The sequence below is a fragment of the Aplysia californica genome, unplaced genomic scaffold, assembly GCF_000002075.1.
Source record: "Aplysia californica isolate F4 #8 unplaced genomic scaffold, AplCal3.0 scaffold00005, whole genome shotgun sequence".
In the NCBI taxonomy this organism is placed as follows: domain Eukaryota; kingdom Metazoa; phylum Mollusca; class Gastropoda; order Aplysiida; family Aplysiidae; genus Aplysia; species Aplysia californica.
Window position 1 is genome coordinate 1,342,163 of NW_004797275.1, and position 23,139 is coordinate 1,365,301.

The following is a 23,139-nucleotide window of genomic DNA, read 5'->3' on the forward strand; positions in this document are numbered from 1 at the left end:
TACCAGGTCATCATAGACGGAATAATAATATGCTTGAGGTGCTGTGTGTGCTCCTGAGATTTAACTTATTTAAGTGTTATAAATCACATCGTATCACTTTTAAGGCACCTTTTTCATTAGATGAAAATTAGAAAACATTTGGAAGGGAAACGGTTTCGTCCCCGCCATCCAGAAGAATCTAGAGCTAACTTAGAATAAAGAGATGGAAGACAAAGTTGATTCTCCTCGCTCGAATAAATACCGTGGCTCACCGTGAGTATAGCAAAATCATCACTGTTGAGCTCATAGCGCTTGATTTTTGGTAGTAAAGAGGTGGAACCCACCTAAGCCCCACCCAAAGTCCACCCACCGCCACTGGATGTTTGTGGAGGTGGTTTTTGTGATGTGCATGAAGATGATTTGACGATGATGATGTGATGGTGGCCGTGATGATGATAAAATGTACAGAAGTGGTCGGGACATGTGGTGGTGGTGGTGGTGTGTGTGTGTGTGTGTGTATGCATGTGTGTGTGTGTGTGTGTGTGTGTGTGTGTGTGTGTGTGTGTGTGTGTGTGTGCGTGCGTGCGAGCGTGCGTGCGTGCGTACAAGTGTGTATGAGTATGTGTGGTGAGAGAGAATTGAATTGAATTAAACTTTATTGACTTTCGAGGACAATGGCCCATACGTCATAAAAAGTTTCAAATTAATAAGCAAAATACTGATCTCTCTGTGTTGTGCTAAAGAACAAATTACATAATAACCTACAACACCGAAAACATTTAGATCTATATAACATTTGCATCTATAATCTAGTTCTACGCCTAATGGAATGGACCCACACACAACAAAGTACAGAGTATGAAGCATTGGTCATAGTCAAGGATGCATGATGCAGAGAGTAAACAAAGCTTACAGACTGGACTCTGATCTCTCTAGTTTAGCTCTAATCTAGACTTTAGATTGAAAAATCAATTTCACATTGTCTTTCCATTTTTCGTCCTTTGGGAATCTGAAGAAAGACAGTTATTTAGTTTTTCCTCTGGAATTAGAACGGCCGATCGCTGAACAAAACTGGCCAAGTAATGCTGACAGCATGAGCGTTGCGTGTCTCTCGCTGTGTTTGTTTACATACTGTCGCACTCTCGCCGCTAGTGGCGCTAGGAGTCGACGTGCCTCACAAAATTGGGCCACTGCAGCATCTTACCGTAGGCTGTACTATCTTTGCTTCACCTGTAGAAAGTTTACAGGCAGAAGCGCATGAACCATCTTTGGAACTTAAAAGGAAAAAACTCTCTTTGCAGTACGCTTTGAAACTTTGCTCAGTACCCCAAAACCCAGCCCACAAATGTGTCTTTGGCCTTCCCGAAGACCTAAAAACTCTATCCTCCTTAGGAAATAAAGTAAGCTCTTTCGGAATAAGAATCCAGAACGATCTCAAAGACATTGATTTTTCTGAAGACATAATCGAGCCCTTTGCCATGTCCAGCATACCTCCATGGCAATTAACCAAAACAAACATAGATACTAGTCTTGAAAAACACAACAAAAAGTCTACAGACAAAACTACATACTTAAACTCATACAAACAGCTATTAAATAGATACCCTGAAGCAGAGAAACTCTTTACAGACGGTTCCAAAAATGACTCCTCAGTAGGAGCTGCTGCCCTTGCATCGCCACACAGCTTAAGCTTAAGGAAACTCCACCCAGAAGCTTCAGTCTACACTGCTGAGGCTACAGCTCTTGAAATGGCCCTAAATATTATAGATCAATCAACCAAGTCTACCTCCCTAATCCTTTCAGACTCTCTCTCTTGTCTGAAATCTGTAGAGCGCTCTGACACCTCCGACAGCAGAATTTTGAAACTTATCATTAAAATGCATTTTCTACATCAGTCTGGAAAAAGTATTACAATAGCTTGGCTTCCAAGCCATGTAGGCATTGGTGGCAACGAAGCCGTTGACCAATTTGCCAAAGAATCTCTAAAACTACCTGAAAACAAAAATAGTAAAATCCCTTTCTCTGACATGAAACCGAAAGTAAAAGAACACATCACATCCCCCGGGTCCCAAATTTGGAATCAACAAATACACAACAAACTCCATTACATTCAACCGAAACTTACGCCCAGGAAACCACTATCTCTACCACGAAGAGAAAAAAGTAATTTTTACCCGACTAAAGATAGGACACACGCACGTCACGCACAAACATTTGCTCGAAGGAGAGGAAGCTCCTTTTTGCGTGGCGTGCAACACAAATTTCACAGTTCGGCACATCCTATGGGATTGTGTCGGCTTTAATTATGTCCGTGAGAAATATTTTAAATGTAAAGATATTAAGACCCTTTTTGACATCATAAAGCCTAGAAGAATTTAAAATTATATAAAAGAAATTGGACTATTTGATAGAATATGAAAAAATATAGTTATCGTTATCGGTGTAAATATACATACGGTGTATATATACATACACTGAAATTTGTATTGTATATACAAATGTAAATAAGCCTTTTCCATATTTACAAATTTTTTTTTATAAATGTTTGTTCGTCTTTTTAGCATAATAGAAATAGTGTGATCGTTCGCGGTTGCGAGCTCCGAAAGATTCTTATTAAAAACATGTCTGATTTTGTAGCGGTGAAACCTGATGGCGCTTAAATGACCAAAATTGTGTCGATAGTGCCGTAAAACATCTACCCAATCAATCATTATGCTTCTACTCCTGTTGCTGCTGCTGCTGCTGCTGCTGCTGCTGCTGCTGCTGCTGCTGCTGCTGCTGCTGCTGCTCCTCCTCCTCCTCCTCCTCCTCCTCCTCCTCCTCCTCCTCCTCCTCCTCCTCCTCCTCCTCCTCCTTCTCCTCCTTCAAATGGACATCCCAGTCTCTAGTGCGAAAGTTGCTGTTCACCGCGGTTCCTCCAGGCCAACATACAGTTTTGGATCTCTCTACCAAGGGTTGGGCTAATATTTCTTTCTAACTGCCTCGGTCATTGGACAGTCTTGCAGCAGATGGTTCCTTGTTTGGTCGTAGGCTCCACACTGACACTGCTCTGAATTTCCGATCTTGAACTTCATGTCTCTTTAATGACTATACTGTTTTAAGTCTCCAGCTGTTGGTTATTGTAATGGTTATGACATCAGTTCGATTCCCTCAAATGTTTTGCTGTTCACTTTATTATTAAGGACCTCCTGTCTTCCTGTTTGGATGCTGTTTCCCAGCGAGCTGTCTTTCTGCTAGGATGCTGTTTCCAACCATGCTAAGATTGTACCTGAAAATCGAACTGAAAGGCTGGTTGACGCAGCTCTCCTCCTTAACCCCCGCCCCCTCCCCCACCCACCCCTCGGCCGCCTCCGAAGGCGGAGCCCACTTATCAGTTGTCGATTGTGTAGAATAACCAATAACCCATAACGAAATGTAGATATATCGATCATAGTTGATTGTACAGCGGAGGCATATTATAATAACATCTTGCTATCATTGTTACTGTCGGTCCAGCTGTGAGCCTCTCTAGTTCTCGTGTACCTGTGGTCCGTAGTATAGCCTACTGGCTATGGGCTTTGCCATCGTATGCAGAAAACCAGAGCATGACTTACTTCCCGTATATGGGGTTGGGGGGGGGGGGCAGTTTTAATCGAGGATCTCAATCTTTCTACAAGGACATTGTGTTTTTTTCCTATCAAACATCTATCATCCTTATCCTTCCGCCATCCTTTTTTATGTTTGTTACTCTTGTAACACCTTTAATCATCTGCCCTAATAGGAACTTTTTCTTCTGTAAAACTCTTACTAAAAACTAAAGGACAATGTGTCTCTTGTGCGTGGTTGGCGGGTGCTCTGGTGTGGTTTGCTTCTTCTTTCAAACATCTATCGTCCTTATCTCCCCTTCTCCTTTTTTATGTTTGTTACTCTCTTGTAACTCTTCTCCTGATCGTCTGGCGCTCGTATGACCTCATGCTGTTGCTAGCGCCGTAAAACCTCTACTAAAACTTTAAAAAATTAATGTGTCCCTCTCGGTCTGTGTTGGCCCTGACAGGCAGGATCGAGACCAGCATCCTCGATTGTCTAAATTGTGTCGGTGGGGGCGTGGCACATCTACATTTAATTTGATTATTTTGTAAAATGGGCTTCGGTTCTCCTGTTCAGCGAACGCTAACTCAAAACTCTTCCTCAAGGGTCGAGGTCGGTTCCAGGTGTCCACCAGCGACAAAAGGTACCAGGTCAAGCCCAAACGCCTCAACGTCCAACAGGCCTGTAAGCTCCAGCAGCAGCTTATGGTGGCTTTTGACTTTGAGGAAGAGGATGAGGTGAGTAGTGAGTGAGGCGGGCTTGTAGTGTGGGTGTTTGAGGTGTGTAGTAGTGCGGGTGTTTGAGGTGTGTAGGAGTGTGAGTGTTTGAGGTGTGTAGTAGTGTGGGTGTTTGAGGTGTGTAGTAGGGTGGGTGTTTGAGGTGTGTAGGAGTGTGGGTGTTTGAGGTGTGTAGTAGTGTGGGTGTTTGAGGTGTGTAGTAGTGTGGGTATTTGAGGTGTGTAGGAGTGTGGGTGTATTCGGTGAGTAGGGAGTAAGGCAGGCTTGTACTACTCGTAGTGTGGGTATTTGAGGTGTGTAGTAGTGTGTAGTAGTGTGTAGTAGTGTGGGTGTTTGAGGTGTGTAGTAGTGTGGGTGTTTGAGGTGTGTAGGAGTGTGGGTGTTTGAGGTATGTAGTTGTGTGGGTGTTTGAGGTGTGTAGGAGTGTGGGTGTTTGAGGTATGTAGTTGTGTGGGTGTTTGAGGTGTGTAGGAGTGTGGGTGTTTGAGGTATGTAGTTGTGTGGGTGTTTGAGGTGTGTAGGAGTGTGGGTGTTTGAGGTGTGTAGGAGTGTGGGTGTTTGAGGTGTGTAGGAGTGTGGGTATTTGAAGTGTGTAGTAGTGTGGGTGTTTGGGGATGAGGTGAGTAGTGAGTGAGGCAGATGTGCTATGCTCTGCTGAAAGTGTAGATGTCTGAGGATGGGGATGAGGTAAGTAAGGTGGATATATTACATACGCTCTGCTTGTAGTGTGGGTGTTTGGGGATGAGGTGAGTAGTGAGTGAGGCAGATGTGTTATGCTCTGCTGAAAGTGTAGATGTCTGAGGATGGGGATGAGGTAAGTAAGGTGGATTATTATATTACATACGCTCTGCTTGTAGTGTGGGTGTTTGAGGATGAGGATGATTTTCTGTTCTTATATTTTCTTTCTTTTTTTAACCATCCGGTGTTACTATTTGTGCCTGTTGAAGGTCGAATGTATCTGAGAATGTGACTATTAAAGGTCAGATATTTCTGTTGATCGGCTTCTCTATCTTGACCTCCAAGCCAACAGCCTGAAATCCGCCGTGAAGCAGAAAAAAAATGGGTGTACGTGCAAACACGATGAGCGAAAATTGAGGGGATGTTTGAGGTAGCAAAGTGAGCCGGAAAGAAGAGCATGCATGCCAGCCACCACACTTCCGGTTTGTTTTTTTTTACTAGTTGATTAACATTTTTGTTTAAGAGTTGCTTGTGTTTCTGACAAGTTAGGTCTATTAGTTTCACTCTCACAGACAAAACAAAAGTCAATTGTTAATGACTGGAGAGTATCACGAGTTGTCCTTAGCTTTTTCCCCCACTCTGAAGTTTTTTTCTGTCTGTGTATCTCGTTTTTCCCTGCACTTAGTGACCGTTATCATTTGGAAGCGCTCCTTCTCACTCAAACTAAGCTCTCAAGCACCTTTGAGTCAACCTGCTTTCACGACTTAACTGGAACATCAAAGAGAGATAGTATTTGTAGCTTCAGATGCCTGTAGTTCAAGACAAGGAGAGGGAGGAGGGGGAGGTAAGGGTAGTAGGGCAATGAACTAACGAATACCCCCCCCCCCCCCTCACTATTACTGAGTGTCTAAAATAAAGAGGACCCACTGAAAAGGAAATTACTTTGTCATCACTACAATAATTTCCACAAAAGTTTGAAGAAATCAAATTCAGACCAGGGGGACAGCGAGTTTGTGATCATGAAAAAAATCAATCAACGTGTTCGAGAAATATCAAGTTTTAAAAATGTCAACCATAATTGGGTAAAACCCGAAACTTTACTTCTCAAAAGTGTTCAGATACAGGGACGTGACCTGTCTGTTCTGGTGTAGGGCGTGAACGGTAAAGCCATGACCATCACATCAGATGGGGATGTCACTGTGCTGAGAGCGTATAGGGGAATTTAGGAGAGGAGAAGGTGCTATGCTATTAAGGGGGCTTGGTTCCAGTGGGATAGGCTCCACCCCACATGTGAAGGGTGGCACTTGTGTGATTGCAGGAAAGGTTTTAGGAATGCCTTAAAAGCTGAAAGCTTGCGAACAAATGGGCAGTGCATTCCTTGGACTTGAACCCCTTTGATATTTTATTTTCATTTTGATTTTTTTATTTGATAGACAGTACGGAAACAACCAACGAACAATGAAACAGACGAAAGTCAATGATGAAGTGGAGGTTCGATTAAAAGAATCGACCTATTAATATGCCACAGGGTTATTCAGAATTTCCAGTGGCATGTTAAAACTTGTATGGACTATGGAGTGAAACGGTCAACACCTGGAGCATACAATTTTAAAATAGCCACCACTTACCTTGAGTTTATTTGGCAAAAACAATATTGTGTACATTTGTTATTCAATGCACAGATAGTGACTGTGTGAAATAGAACAATAAACTGTGGTTGATCTTTAAGAAATTGCAAAGTGTTTGCATTTCGTTTTATCTTGGTTTAAATGTTTAAAATTTGATGTTTTTCTTCCACAACATTTGATTTTGTTCTTATTGACAGATGTGGTTGAATTTTATTTGTTCAAAGTTATGTTGAAATTGGTCCAAAAATTGTTCTTTTTTTTTCTTCTTAAAGACACCCAGTACATGTGAAAAGCAGATGAAATTTGATCTAGAGTTGTCGGGCAAGATGCAGATCCTTTCAGAGAGATCTGTTCCAGAACTGCAGTAATTTTGAACCTTTCAGAGTGTGTTGTTGGCGGGTACTCTGGTGTGGTTTCCTCCTTCTTTCCAGTCAAACATCTGTTGTCCCTATCTCTTGTCCTTCATTTTTGTGTTTGTTACTCTCTTGTAACACTTCTGATGCTGTCGCACTTATATGACCTACTTGTGTTGCAAGTGTCGTAAAACTCTGACTAAAACAGAACAAAAAACAACGTAGGAATCTTTCAGAATTCTTGTTTCTGGAGTGACCATGCAAACTGTGAGCCAGAGTCTTCCTTTAATGCTTTTATCTCTTGTATCTTACTTTCAAATGGGTTTTATAAATTTTAATGTGGCTGGTTGGAGGGTGCCTTCTGTAGGTCTGCCGTCTTTTCATCATCACTGTGATGTTTCTGTCTGTGTGTCTTACTTTTTCCAAGCTTTAGACTGTACTGATCGTTATTTTGTTGTTGTGTGTCTCTAGAACGAAAACAAGGCACAGGAAGTCTTGAAAAATCAAATGAATGGAATAAAGATTTTTTTGTGAGCCTTACAAAGATGGTTGTCACATTCTTTGTTCTTTCAGGATCGCAAAGTCATCATTGGCATTTGTGCCATGTCGAAGAAGTCAGCGTCGAAACCGATGAGCGAGATCATCAGGAGGCTAAGAGATAACTTTGAGAGGCTGCAGGTTTGATTTATGTTTTTGTTTTTGTTTTTTGTCTGTAGTCCCTAGTTTCTTGGATAGGCGGTAGTTCTGAATTGTACTTTTAAGATATGGCTGTACCTTCGGCAAAGCATGAAGGTCCATCAACATTTTGCCTTTTTGTCAAACTTTGTTCTCTCTCTTTGGGGTTGAACGTTCTGTCTTAACTGGTCCTTTTTGAGTGGCAGCCTAGGCTATTTTATACTTTTTTTTCGCTGTGAAAGAGAGAGAGAGATAGAGAGAGAGAGAGAGAGAGAGAGAGAGAGAGAGAGAGTGTCAGTCTGTTAATCAGTCAGTGTGAATGGTAATATCCAATGCTCTTGTGCAATACCTAGAAGAATTTGTCATCATAAAATAAGAAGATCTGTATACTTTGTAGTTCTTAAAATTAATAAAAGGTTTTAAAAGACCTAACATCTGTTTCCTCTTGTTCTGTTTGTACCAGGTAATTATGTTTGATGAAGACACAATTTTGAACAAACCTGTGGAGGAGTGGCCAATAGTCAACGGGCTCGTGTCTTTTTTCTCCCACGGGTTCCCACTGGAGAAAGCAATCGCCTACAAGAACCTACGCAACCCTTTCATCGTGAACGACTTAGAAATGCAGTGCACATTACAGGACAGGTAGGTTTATTGTCAATCGGTAATCGGCTCATGTTTGTCGCGAGGGATTACGCGTGTACACATAATTTGGCGTATTTGGAAAAGATGTTGGCTATAGATTATACTGTCAAACCTGCTCTGCTCTTACAGCCACCTGTCTAAGACAATGACATGTGCAAACGACCTCTGCCCTCTTTCTCCCTTGCATGTTTTCTATATTGTGGTGACTCTGTTCAAGAGCTCACCAGTGTAAGACAACCACTTTTCTCCTCATGAATGAATGGCGTTCTTGAACAATTTCTTATGAACTTGCTAAGGTTATAATATTTGAGAAGAACAAAGTTTAGTCTATATCATATTCTGCAGTATGAGTGAAAAGTTATGAATGATTTTTCTTTTTGAGAGGTGTTACTAATTCAGTTTAGTTTTAGCTAGGGTAAATGAACACGCCACAACTGTTAATCCAATACATTTCATCATTTTTTTTCAGGAGAAAGGTATACGCAATGCTGAAGGAGAATAACATTCCCCATCCACGTTATGCTGTTCTCGACAGAGAAAATGACCCAGACTGTGAGTACTGCTACTTCTCCTTAAGTTTCTATGGGCTTGTCTTTATTTATTTTGTTGTTTCGATGCTTTGATCTTTGATTTTTTTCTGTATTGGAATAGGAAGTAATGGGTGGTTGGTGGGTGCTTTGAAGCGGTTTGCTCCTTCTTTCCTATCAAACGTCTTGTCATCCTTGTCCCTCTACCTCAATTTGCGTTTGTGCCTCTCTTGTAACACCTCTTATTATCGGCACTTTTATGACCTTTTTGGCCTTCGTTCACATATGACGTACTTTAAAGTTTCTGCATGTGTGCTTGTGTCACAGGTCAAGTGACAGAGACGGAGGACTCTATAGAGGTCAACGGGAACTTGTTCATGAAACCTTTTGTGGAGAAGCCGGTGGATGCGGAGGACCACAACATTTACATTTACTTCCCGGTGTCTGCCGGAGGGGGGAGCACCCGCCTCTTTAGAAAGGTATTTCTTCTTTTCTTTTCTGCCTCGTCATTGACTCTCTTAGTTTCATTTTTCGGTTTGAGGGGGGTAGGGGTGGGATCGACAATGAGCTTTTTGTATGAAACTGCAATATCTTTATTTCTTACCCCTGGACACTGAGACCAGTCAGTTGGGTTCATATGATTGATATGCGTCATAACGTTGTAGAATCCAGCACTCATCAATTATTGGGCATGCAAAGTTATTGGTATCATCTTAAGCTTGTTCATTTGTCTTGCTTTAGATGAAAATAATATCCATTTATCATGAATACAAGTCATGATATTTGCGATTGAAGTAGGAGAGAGGGTCACCTGGTTTCAGAGGTAAAATTAGCTAGAAAAAATAGTCTCTAGGTTTAGGGATTTCCTTAACTCAATTATTAATAGTCCGTGAAAATTGAAAATTAACATTTTTTTCTGCCTGTAGTCAACGTTTTCCAGTAAAATCCACTCATAAATGTGTTTTTTAATGGACATGAAAGGTGTTGAGACAAAAAACGAAATTATGATAAAAATTCCCAAACCTGAAGAAAAATGCCAGTTTCTTCGCTTTCTTTATTTTGATGGGCGCCAGATTTCTCCTCGCTGCTTCCCATATGTAGTTTTAAGAGCATGATATCTGCACCCTTTTAAAAACGTTCCCAGTAATATGTTCTCTTGTGCCTTAAACTACTACCTTGTTGTTATAGAGACATTTTGTTTTGATTAAAAGAACGAAGAAAAAGTCGTCATTTTTTTTGTGAGGATATCAACAGGATCACCCACAATGTTATTGAAGATTTTTAATTTTTTAAATTTTTTGCGAAAGTGGCTTTGAATTTTTTTTGTAAAGTTATCTCTTTCCCTATTTTGTTTGTTTCTTTTTGGAAAGAACTATTGTTGTATGATCATTGATCTGTTTCAGGTGAAGGATCGTAGCAGTATATACTCCCGGTTCTGCCGTGTTCGCAACAAGGGCTCCTACCTGTATGAAGACTTCATGCCCACCGACGGGACGGACGTGAAGGTAACACTTAATAGCTGTGAGCTATCCCTCTTCCAAAGTGAAGCGTTCCGTTGTGTAGGTATTTTTGTCTTTTGTGGTGATAATAGTTTTAGTTTTCTGGGTGGAATGGGGTAGAGTAGAGGAATGGAGAGATGGGGGAATATGTTGAGAAGTGCGACTATACTATTACAACTACCTCTGCCAAAACCACTACAACTACCCCTGCTACCACCACTATTACTTCTGTTACCACTACCACTTCTACTGCTTCTACCTCCACAAAAACTACCACCACTATTATTACTACCGCCACTACCACTACCACCACAACTACAACTACTACTTCTACCACCATTAATACCACCATCTCTCTTACAACTTCCACAATTACTACTGCCTCTAGTTCTGCTCCTGCCATAATGTCTTCAGTCACTGTTAATGATACCTTTACCACTGCCACTAATACTGCCACTACAACTGCTACAACCACTGCAGTTACAACAACCACCATCACTACAACTACCACTTCTACTACTATCTTCACAACATCATCGTCAGGTGTACACAGTTGGCCCAGACTATCAGCATGCGGAGGCCCGCAAGTCTCCAGCTCTGGATGGGAAGGTGGAGAGAGACTCTGATGGAAAGGAGATCCGGTATCCAGTGCTTCTGAGCAATAGAGAAAAGATGATTGCTCGGAATGTGTGCAGAGTGTTTAAGGTAAATTTTGGTGGGCATCTCTTTTCACTTTTTAAACCCTGTTTTGACCACCGTTTCCTTGTTTTTTGGGGGGTTTTCCAGTCACCTAAACCTTGCCTCAACATAACTCCTAAAGCACTGTAGTATTCAATGAATACACCTAAGCGTTCATGCTAAATTGAAGAAAAATGAGTAGGCAATAAGATGTAATAAAAGTTAAGGAAAACATTTACAGGTCTGCTTGATCCTGATGCTGATTCACCACTAGAACTGACACTTTATGGTTCTGGATCTAACTCTAGTCCCACGTCATTCTCACCAACCATCACTATCACCCTCACTGTCTTCTGAAAATTGATTGTTTTTCAATTCTTCAAGGTGAATTTCTTCAAACAACAGAGATGCTTCATCTAGAGTCAATTTACATCTACCAGACAAAGTGGCTGACACTCATTTTCTCAAACCAATGTAACGCTATGTATACAAAAACGGAAAAATATTCTGTTTTAAAAATGCAGTCTGAACTTGAAACAATGTTTTTGTCATTACTAAAAAGACTTGGTTTGGAAATTGTTCTGAAAAACGAGCAAAATCTTGCACTGCAGTACCGTATATGAGTGAAAATGTGGTTACTTTTAGAAGAGGGACGGGGCCATTACCCCCTGGTGCTCCCTCCGTGCAGTGGGGTTTTTAAAAAGTTAAAGTGGTATTCTCATCTAATTTTACTGACTTTTGCTAGCTTCTGTTATATTACAGTGTCGAGGGGGGCAGCAAATATCTCCCTTGTTTGCAGTATGGCCTGCTGTATGGTTATATTGTTCTTGACTGAATACTGTTTCTCTGACCCTTCCATTTGGGCCTGCATCTTTCTTTGTTTCCGTCTGATGTACCTACTTTTTTTTTCCTATTTCAGCAAAATGTGTGTGGTTTTGATCTCTTGCGAGCCAACGGGAAACACTATGTCTGTGATGTCAATGGGTTCAGCTTTGTCAAGACTTCCAGCAAGTATTACGACGACTGTGCCAAAATACTAGGGTGAGTCCTGAGTTACGCAGCAGTACTGGTGGGGCCAAGCACTGTCGAACCTGTCCAAGACAACTACTATTGTCAAGGAGACAGCTGCATATTGTTGAGGAGACAAGTGGTTATCTTAATCTGGTGGACGTTTTGAACAAGTGTCGTTGTAATAGATGTCATGACACGGTGGAGTCGGTCATTTTTTCAATTTTTAAAATTTTGGCACATGGAGTTATTGGTTTAATATTAAAGCTTGATCATAACCTCGCTTTTGAGGAGAAAAATGCTCATTTACATTGAATAGAAGTCGAGATATTTGCAATTGAAGGAGGTGAGGGTCAGCTGATGTCAGATGTAAAATTAGCAAGAAAATGGTCGCCAAAATTAAGTTACTTTCAAATCTTAATGTCTGGAAGCTGCAAATTTACATGTGCTAGTCAATGGGTATGTCTTTGAGCTGATCAAGATAACCATAGCTCAAAAGCTGGGCGCTGCACAGCGGCAACCTGCAATGGTGCATGGATTGTCTACGTGTGTGATAATGTGTATTAATTGTGTATTTATGTGTGTATTGTAGGTGTATTTATGTATTTAATTTATGTAGCAATTTATTTATGTGTTTTTGTATGCTGTTGTAAAATAAATGTTCTTAGAGGATTAATAATGTGGAATTTATTCATTCATTCATTTATTCATTCATTCATTTATTTATTGATTGATTGATTGATTTTTATTTTTTTTTATTGATTGATTGATTCATTATTCATGTGTTTTTGGTTGTCCACAGAACCCTTGTGATGAGAGCGTGCTGCCCACAGCTACACATTCCCTACCCAATGTGCACGGCACCAGAGGACATCCCGGTGGTACAGACAGCGTCGGGCTCAATGTAAGTGTTGGGAGTCTATGGAAATGTGTAAGCTCACTTTTTTTCTCTGGGTTTTACTTTTTCTTTGTCTCTTTCTCTCCCTCTGTCTTACCTCTTTTTCTCTTTCTCTTTCTCTTTCTCTGTATGTGTGTCTCTGTTTGTCTGTCCTTCTGTCTCTCTGTCTGTCTCTCTCTTCCCCCCTCTCTCCCTCTCTCCCCTCTCTTTCTCTTTCAATCTATCGTCTCTCTTCTTTCACCTTCTCTCTCTGCCTCAGTCTTTATGTCTTTTTATCTCTGCTTTTCTCTGTCTCTGTGTCTTTTTTACTCTCTTTATCTCTGTCTGTCTGTCTGTCTGTCTGTCTGTCTGTCTGTCTGTCTGTCTGTCTGTCTGTCTGTCTGTCTGTCTGTCTGTCTGTCTGTCTGTCTGTCTGTCTGTCTGTCTGTCTGTCTCTCTCTCTCTCTCTCTCTCTCTCTCTCTCTCTCTCTCTCTCTCTCTCTCTCTCTCTGTCTCTCTCTCTCTCTCTCTCTCTCGCCATGCCTCCCCCTAGTCTCACTGTGGTCTATTCCCCCAGGATGGAGCTCCGATGTGTGATCGCTGTCATACGCCATGGGGACCGAACGCCCAAACAGAAAATGAAAATGGAAGTAAAGAACAAAAAGTGAGTCTTTTGTGTTCTATTGTCTGTTTCATACAACGAATGGCTACCGAACAAGAGAAGAATTAATCTTACAAATAAATATTGCACCCTAGTGACCACGCGCACTGATGCTGGGTTGTTGACATTATTAAATATTGTTTTCTAAGCCATATTATTTTGTGGTCCCAGTTTACATCTCTGCCTTTGACCAAGTATAGACTTTGTGTGTGGTGGAGTTATGAAAAGAGAGTGAAGTACCTTTAACGAGGATAGGACTTTTAGTATTGGAAAGGGAGAAATTGTGTGCATAAGCATACTTCAGCTAAGCTGTTGCCCTCATCAGGTGAGGTCCTGTTAGTAACTTCTCTCTCTCTCTCTCTTCTGGCGCTGTGGCTTCATAAATGGTCAGCGATGCCGACAGCACGCAGGAACTCAACACTCACCCGGGGGTCCTTAAAAAGTGCTGAAAGTGGGTTATTGAAATGTCCCAGCAGACGTGTTCTAGCACGATAGCTGGCGGGACATCTCAGGAACACATGGTCCATAGTTTCGTCCTCCTCCTTGCAGGCTCGACAGGACGGATCTGGGTTGTCCGCTGGCGCAATTTTGTGGAGATATGATCTCAGCTTGGGCGATTTTCCACCAGTTCTCATTCTGTTAGTAACTTGTAAAATATGCCATCTACTTCCAAGAAGGGATACGTGTGACATAAATCAACCATGTTATTAATAAACATTATTGTTGGTATTTTTATTATTATTGTCATTATTGTTTTTATTATATTATTGTCATCACTATTATGATTATTATAATTATTGTATTTTTATATCATCCTTATTATTGCCTCTCTTACAAATATTGACACTTCAAGTAGTAAACATTTTCCATTTTGCTCACTAGATTCTTTGAGCTGTTTGAAAAGTATGGAGGCTTCAAAACAGGCCATCTGAAACTGAAAAAGCCGAAACAGCTGCAAGAAGTCCTTGACATTGTGCGTCATCTTCTCGCCGAAGGTCAGGGCAATGCCGACCCTGAAGTTGAGGAGAAACGGGCCAAACTGAACCAGTTGAAACTGGTTCTGGAAATGTGAGTTGACTTTGTGGAGTTGTGGTCGTTGTTGTGAGTTTGTCATAGGCGAGGCACCGTCTAGGATACATTTCCCTTGTCTTGTTGTCAGTGATGGGGATTCTCAGAAAATTTTCGAAATTACGAATTTAAAATAAGAAAAATTGCCAACGATTGTACTGTTGCATTGTGGATTTGAACAATTTCTTGCTGTGGGAAAGTGGGTGTGGACAAACTATTGCTGTACTGCACTTGAAAGAGTTACATACTACCATTTCTCCTCCTACTTGAACATGAGAACATGAACATGCAGGGAAAAGAATTACTGCTTGGCCATCAAACAATAACATTGATCTGACCTGTAGAAGCATTCATTGTAATGTAAGTATTTAGATGAATGTAGGCTTCTGTATTTTTTTATTTTATCTATTATGTTTGTTACCTAGTGAAATAACACCTTATTGTAATCACTTATTAAAAATTCAAAACACTCTCAGAGACTACGTTTTTAAAGTTTAAAATGTATATTTCTTCCCGGCTTCAGGGGGGCTGCACCCCCTAATCCCCTGCTGCTGTCGCAGAATCTTCAGAAAAAGTTTTGGGGATTAGTCCCCATCCCTGTGTTGTGGTTGCTCTTTACTATCCTTTTTCAACATATTTCAGTTGTTTATGAGGTGGCTTATACATATTATTGTCTGTCATCTGAAGACTGAGTAAGTATTAGAGAAACGTTGAACACACCCAAGAAGATGGTTGGAAGGATCGAGCCACTGGGAGGGTCTACTTCTTTCTTCTCCCTGTATTGCTCCCAATTACAAGTCTTGTTTTTGCTCTAGCACTTAATAGATATTTTTTTGTGTTGTTGTGCACCTCTTTGCTCAAAGTAAACTGTTCTGAGCAACAGAAATAAGAAGCCACTTTAGATTCTCATGGGGGTCGAACCCAGTACTTTGGACTTACAAACTAATTGATTTGATTCCTTCATATTTCTTTTTACTTTCCATTTTTTGTATTGAAAGTATCATTTGCATAGTCTCTTTTAGTCTGCTGATTTTTTTTTTTGTCTTCTTGAAGATGTTGTCAGGGAAAAATAATTGCTTATCTTCTCACTGATTTTGTATATTTTCTAGTAACTTGATTAAATGATTCATCCTGAAAAGAGTTATACTGATTTACCTGACAGTCTCTTGGTAACTGACCCCATGATACTAACGTGAAAATTAATGCTGATTTTTGCCTGGGGAGTGAGCAATAACAAAAAAATGACTGTTAAATGTAATGAAATTAGTTATTTGATGATGAGTGAGTGTGACAAGGAGCTGTAATTTTGCAGGCGTACCATCGGAGCATTCCGGTTTACAGTATGCGTCATGATGGGGTGAAATCAGGCGCTCGTCAGTTTTGGGAACATGAAGCTATTGATATCGTCTTATAGCCTATTGATTTGCCTTGCTTTTCATGAAAGAATAACTCATCTATTTTGAAAACAAGTCAAGTTATTTGCGTTTATATGAGGTAGGGATTGCCTGGTAGCAGAGGTAAAATTAGCGAGAAGATGGCTGCCAAATTTTGAGGACTTCTAAAGCTTGAGTGTTTTTGGAAACTGCAAAGTTACATTTTTCATGGCTTTGATCAACATTTTACTGTAAAATCCACACAGAAATGTGTTTTTAAATGGACATAGGTGTTGAGCCCAGAAAAGAAAAATGAATAAAAATTGCGCAACCGGCAGAAAAATGCTGTTTTCTTTGGTTTCATTATTTTGACTAGCGCCTGATTTCACCATGATGGGGATGACTTTTTTTTCTGCTTTTATCTTCATGCTCTGTTGTCAAAGGTCTCCTTCATACGCAAGCCACGTTTTTAGATCTAAGATTTTTTTCTGGCTTTTAAAGACTTTGAAAGTGTTAAAAAGTATTATACTTTTTACTCCTAGAACAAGACATGCCCTGATGTGGCATGATCAAATCTCTTGGTCATGTCCTTTGGTCTGAGTCTCCACAGAATAAAGTTAATATCATTTTCATTTGTAAGAGAAATAAACTTTCTAAAAGGCTTGAAGTAATATTGTGGAAAATAATGTATGAGGAGGCTCTTGTTTTATGGAGGTCTTTGTTTGAGCTTGTTGCTGCTTCTGTATATATACATGTGTTGTCGCTGCTGTAGGAAAAATGTTTACCACTCACTCTGCAAAGCAGGGTTAAACAGAGCTACTCATTTTTTCCTGCGGTAGTGATGATGTATTTATGTGAAAACTGTTTCTATACTTTATCATACTGTTGAACATTGCATCCAGGTACGGTCATTTTTCCGGAATTAACCGCAAAGTCCAGCTAAAGTATCAGCCTACAGGTCGGCCCAAGAGATCGTCCAGCGAGGAGGGTGTGTACTACTTTCTCTCTCTCTCTCTCTCTCTTCAATCATTCTTTAGTCTGTCCTTTGTAATGAAATGTTGTGTTGTTACTTTATGTTCGCCTTCCTTGATTTGAATCATTTTGCACCGGCTGTTGATTCCTCACCTGGGGGCAGATAAATCAAACAGAGCGGCTTACCTGGGGGCAGATAAATCAAACAGAGCGGCTTCTGCTCACAACTTATGTGAAAGATGGAACTTTTCAGGGTTCTTTTTGGGTTTTCTTGTTCTGAAAGAAAAGATTTTGTTTAGGTTGAAGCATATTGGTTTGCCTCCTTTTGACTGGGGTTGTTTTTTTCTTTGGTTGCCGTGCAAATGTTTTACTTTCACATACTTTGAAATTGAGATTCGAGCATGTTTCCTACAATGACGCAATTTTTTCTTTTTATGGGGATATATTCTCCATTGGAATACTCGACACGGGTGCTGCCTTTAACCTGCAATGTAATATACTTTTCAGTCTGTTCCTAGGAGGGGGGGGGGGGAGGCAGGTCACCAGTCCATTGTGGACTCCCCTCTTTGAAATGCTAAAGGATCTTGAGTTATACTTGCTTGAACTAATGGCAGAAAAGATCAAGTTCGGTTTTTTACCTGAGCTTAATTTTAGAACAGTTTATAAATGTGCTTTTCCAGAAGACATTGTAATGCGGATTTCCTTTTCATTTTTTAGGTATATTTTGTTTTAGATATGTTTCTCCTGGTGATTGACGCTTTTTACTTCCTTCAGAGACACAGAAAATTTACGTGATACGTTTAGTCAGAGGGAGAAAATATACTATTTTGTTATCGAAAGATTCACATAAAAATTAAATAATAGTTTTTATTTGGTACAACATAAGAAATTTGGGGGAAAAAATCTAACGCATAAGACTTGTAACTTATGAAACGAGGGCCTGTGTTTGGTGAATGGCTTTTTTTTAGCCTGTTTAAAGAACAGTTTTCAGCCAGAGCTCAGTGAGCTTTGACATGCCACGAGGAATGCGGTGCACCCATACACATAACTTTGCCAAAAAGAAAAACAACTAACGAATTGCATGATGTCCCACAGGGACAATAAAGTAATAAAGTATTATCTATCTTGGAAAATTTGCCGAAGCTGTGAAACCAAGACTGTGGTGTAAGGGTCTGGTTCTTCACCTGGCACGCAGAAGAAGTGAGTTCTATTCTCACTTGTGGGAAGATGTCTCATTTATGTGTCAGTTAATCCGCTCGGATGCATAACACAAAGCCATGGTTGGCCTTAATGGGCGGGGTTGAAGCTTTCCGCCTTCTGGATGTCCTATATTATGTTGCTTAAGTTAGCAAAAAATGTTACAAGTGTATCAAAGAGTAGGTTAAACCATACAAGTCGAGGGAGATGACTTTTAGCATTTTTTTCCCCCGACGGTGTTTTAGAAGGATTTTTTTTTACTAGAAGTACTCCTTTTTAGCTCCTATTCAGGTATGTATGTGTGTTGGTGAACTCTTTTTTTTTGGGGGGGGGAGGGCAGTGCTCTGGTTCTTATGTTTCCAGTCCTTCTGTTCAGTATTTCACTTTGACTTTCATTGCGTTTTCTGACTGCTGTCACCTCATGAGGTGGTCTGATGGCTTAGAAGTTGTTGTTGAATATCAGTTTCTTTTGTGGGGAATCCATGATTATATGTTTATGATCAGACTCAAAGAATAGTCACAGTAGCAGAGAACTTTGTGCACTTTTTTCATAATTTACTGACTAGAAATGTTTAAAAAGCAAGGGTTGCTGCTCACATTTTAACAGTTTCACGTTGTTGGGGGTTGTTTGGTTTGTTTTTTGGGGGGGTTTTTTGGTATAATTATGTCTTTCCGTAAGAGGCTTCTTCATATTCAGTCTATAGCACAACGTGTCTTGACCTGAAGTTCCTTTGACCTTTGAAAGCTATTTTTATATGGACTAATTAATTGGCTTTTCATTTATTTATTTTTCATTCACAATTAAGCTTTTTTTTTATGTGAAAAGTTAATCTGATTACCCTGGAGCCTAGAAATCATGCATTCTAACTTCTCTTAACTTGCAACATAACTTTTTTTTTGGACCAGATTAAATCATTTAGAGCTGAATTTATATATTTTTTTGACTAACCCCATCCTCCTCCATCCCTTCTCTCCCTTTTTGTTCATACTTTATGATTTGAAGTCCTCAGTATTGTATTTTAGAAATAACAGCGAGGGTTGATAGATTTACTGATACTGATATATAAGTACGATTAGAAGTAGAGACCAGTGAGATCATAATTCTGGTTGAGAGAGCTGGCCTTTTGCATATCGGAATGGAGTAGTGTATGTCTCCGAAATGTATTATATAAGTGTCTAAAAAATCTTGACATATAGCCAAGACATTGAAAGCACGAATGAATGAAATGGAATGTTCAGGGTTGGATATCGTCAGAGTGAGGTCATGAAAAATGGTAGCAGACTTGTAGCAGAAGAACACGTACTAAGGACTGAAAAATGAAAAAAAGGTCACAAAAAGCAACTGATCAGTGTTTGACAGCATCTGTGGTTAGCACAAAATGGTTGTACATTTCACCATTGTTTAAAGACTGTTTTTCTGGGCTTTTTCTTTTTCCGTCATTTGATGGCATTTGTCAAGTTGGCGACAGCGTAGTGAGGTAGCCCGTGAAGACGCTAAATTGTTTCAACGCGAACCAGTGAACTCGTCACTCGGTGAAGTCGACACAGCTGAAAAACGTGGGGCAAGTTCACCCCAAAAAGTATCCAAATAACAGTGAACTCATCACATCACCTCCCCCAGCCATCTTGTACCATTTTAATTATTGCATACCGTAAGGACATGCACATTTTTTACCAGTTTTGTATATTGCACCCAAAAACGTGTAAATGTGTCCCTTTTTTCTCTTTAAAATGTTGACATAGAAAGGTTGACATGTGTAGATTTTGATTGAATAAACCCTGGTTTTACATTTTTTAAAATAATATTAATTAAAGGTTGACACATGTTTTTCACAAGTTTGAATATGTGATGAGATAAATGTGACAAGATCACTAAAGGTATGTGACGACTTCACAGTGTGATGAGTTAACTGGAAGCCATTTCAACAATGACATTTCGTCACAAGCTCAAAATTGACCCTAATCAGCAATATTGGACACCCGTGTGTAGATAGAGTCTGCAACATATACCACATTGTGTAAATATAGGTCACAAAAATATATAATATTATGTATATATTTATGCATATACTCAGTGGACACTTGCACAATGATTACCAGCCTCTGTGGTGTAGTAATTGGCTCTTCGTCTTGCATGGAAATAACAAGAGCTTGATTCTGTGGGGGGGGGGGGGGGGGGGTGATACTTTATCAAGACACAGTCCGCTTTTAAATATTTTGTTTTCCACTGTAGGTAGTAGCATGTTACTTGTAATATTGGTGATACAGGGGGTTTTAGAATATGGATAGCAATTCTTTGGTATGTAACTTTTCTCAACGATGCATGCTTTTTGATAAAACGTGTTTGAATGTAGATAGTACATCATTAGTCTTTTTCTTATAGCAATGATACCTGCTTTGAAATAGAGAGTTGTAGAAGAGCAGATAATAGACTTGTGATATGAAAGTAATTAAAGCAATATCTGTTTTCAAATAGACAGCTCTTGAATGCAGATGAAAAAGGCCAAATTAACATCTTAGCCTACTTTTCATCATCATAATTTTGTTCACGTTTCATACGTGTCCTACATTTTCATGTATCGTAGTCGCATATAACCTTGTGATTTTTGTCATCATGTGCCTACTTTGTTTCTATCTTGAAGTTTTTGTTTTTTGTGTCTCATTCTCATTTAGACCTGACTGATTCAGACCAGGGGGCGCTGTCCCCCGGCGTAGGTGGGTCGCCATAGTAACCAGTCAACATTCGAGCTTTGTTTGTGTGCAGGAGTGGTAGCCATTACTCGTAGCCAGTTGTCTAATGTTAACAAAACTTTCTGTTGTTTTGACCTGTTCATTCCAATAAAAAAGACCTTTTGAGAGGAACATGGTAGAGAAATGCAAAATTCACACTAGAAAATAAGTGTTTATCATTTATTTTTTTTAAACCCTCTTAAAATTGATATAGAACTCCAGTCTTGGGTACTGAGCTCGAGCTACTAAATCTAGGTTGTTGTTTTTTTGTTTTAAATGCCCTTTTATAATGTTTATAAATAAGATTTGCTTCAAGTTTGTAGACACAACAGTGTGTTCCTTGAAAGTCTATTTAAAACAGACTCTGTAGTTTTGTGGTATTTTGGAGAGGTAGTTAATTTATTTGAGCAAATCTGTCTTTTTCAAAAAGGAAGCTGTGTGTGGAACCTCTCATAAAGTGTATCAGTTGACATCCTTGTGTGAAGTGTAACAATGGTGAATACTCTGTCTTTGCAAATTTTGAGAGATAATTGGGGGGGGGGTGATGAGAGAGTGAGAGGGATTGGGATATCTATATATATATATGAATGAATACATGTGTATAATGTCCCCAAAGCAAAAGGGGAATACAGGGTGACACAGAGATAGCTAAAGAGAGTAGACTTAAGCATTTATCTTTACATGCCCCCCCCCCCTCTGCCCACCTCCATGTTTCTCTATTTTATTGGTATCTCATATAATATCACATGGTATGTGTGCTTGTTACCATTTTATGCATGTGATTTGATCACTGCTTTTATGCTCTGTTGGGCTTCTTAAATGTGTTATGGGAATATGTTTTGAATGTCCAAGACTGTTGTGTGATGGTTGGGTTCTTTCCTCACCTTATAAATATTTATATAGTGTCTATAAGAATATGGGCTGTCTGTAGGACTGGTACGCTTTATGAGTTGGTTCTGTAACACTACTTCATGTCTGGCTGCTCGCCTGTTGCTTTTCAGCAATTATTTATAGGCTAGGATACTGTTTCTTTCTCCTACCCCACCCACCCACCCTCACCCTCTGCGGCTCGCCCCTACGACTGCTCCTCTCTGTCCTTCTTTCCTTCATGTGGGGACCTATGTCTTTATTTAATAATCGTTAACGTATTCCTCGTTCTTGTGACGTCATTACATTTTCATGATAATGATTCCCTCACAAATCACTGGTCCCTGTATTTTTGGCTGCTTTTCAACTTTTATCTTAGCAGAGCTTCACTCCCATGTAACCAAACATACTTGCAGAATTTAGTTTTTCTGTTTTCTAACCATCTTTTCCATTGTAATTCTTTGGGCGTGGTGAGATTCGTTATAGGGATTTGGGAGGGTTTTAATTTTTCTTTAAAATGATTTTTCTAAAAAAAATGTTAATTGTTTTTGTTTGTTTTGTTTTGTTGTTGTTGTTGTTGTTGTTGGTTGTTGTTTTTTTTGTTTTTTTTTGGGGGGGGGGAGTGGAGTCAAATACTATCTTTCCGCTTTTTCCTACCTCGCTTGCTCAAGATATTTCTCTCCCCCCCTACACCCCCCTCCCACCCACTTTTTCCTTTTTTTAAAACTAAACCTTTTTCCTTAACATCTCCATTGCCTCCCCCAACTCCATGCTCAGGCCTTTGGATATATATATTTACGCAGTATGTTGACTTAATGTGGATAGAGGGAGTCATTGGTAGGCCCCATTTCTTTACTTTCTGTGTGCCATTTTGTCGACGTGACCTGGTCTTTCCAAGTACAGCACTTATAATATATAGCAGTTATCGTGTCAACGAGCTCCCTTTACTCAAACTTTACTTTCGTCTGCGTACTTGGTCTGTCGACAAATACCCTTATCCAGCAATTGAGGTGTAAATAAACCTCTGAAGTCTTGGACAAACATTGTGGTGTCCCGCTTCCGATGTTAAACCTATTTGTGCCCGGGATGAATCTTTCCTTAAAGTCTTGCACAAGACTGTTTTACGTTGTTCCATTTAGTGATGATGACAGCATGGCGTGGGTTCGGTTCCCATTTGGGGAGAATAGTATATGGAACGTCTCACTCACTTAGCTAGGATGGGTCCGAGGATACCGGAATTGACACTTTATTTCTGGATGCCTTGGATATGTCCCACACAAATAAGGTGTTACATAGCCGTGATCGGCGGACGTAAAGAGGTTAGGCCCATGCATTGCATCACTGTTTCGATTCCGATGATGGTGTAAAATAATGTTCTTCTCCATGGCAGAGCTCTCATGTTCTGTTGCCTTGTCTCGTCCAG

The 23,139-nt window shown here is 40.0% G+C and overlaps 1 protein-coding gene across 1 annotated transcript in view; it reads left to right on the forward strand.

Moving 5' to 3' along the window:
* The window catches only part of LOC101848931 (inositol hexakisphosphate and diphosphoinositol-pentakisphosphate kinase 2), a gene marked incomplete in the record, with an annotated part of 127,507 nt that overhangs the window by 28,628 nt on the left and 75,740 nt on the right, over positions 1-23,139 (forward strand). The window contains 13 exon segments of the mRNA XM_035968777.1: positions 4,152-4,283; positions 7,516-7,620; positions 8,081-8,259; positions 8,729-8,811; positions 9,114-9,265; positions 10,190-10,291; positions 10,829-10,990; positions 11,883-12,004; positions 12,774-12,875; positions 13,426-13,512; positions 14,392-14,577; positions 16,853-16,938; positions 20,793-20,834. Coding sequence (XP_035824670.1) covers positions 4,152-4,283; positions 7,516-7,620; positions 8,081-8,259; positions 8,729-8,811; positions 9,114-9,265; positions 10,190-10,291; positions 10,829-10,990; positions 11,883-12,004; positions 12,774-12,875; positions 13,426-13,512; positions 14,392-14,577; positions 16,853-16,938; positions 20,793-20,834 — 1,540 coding nt within the window.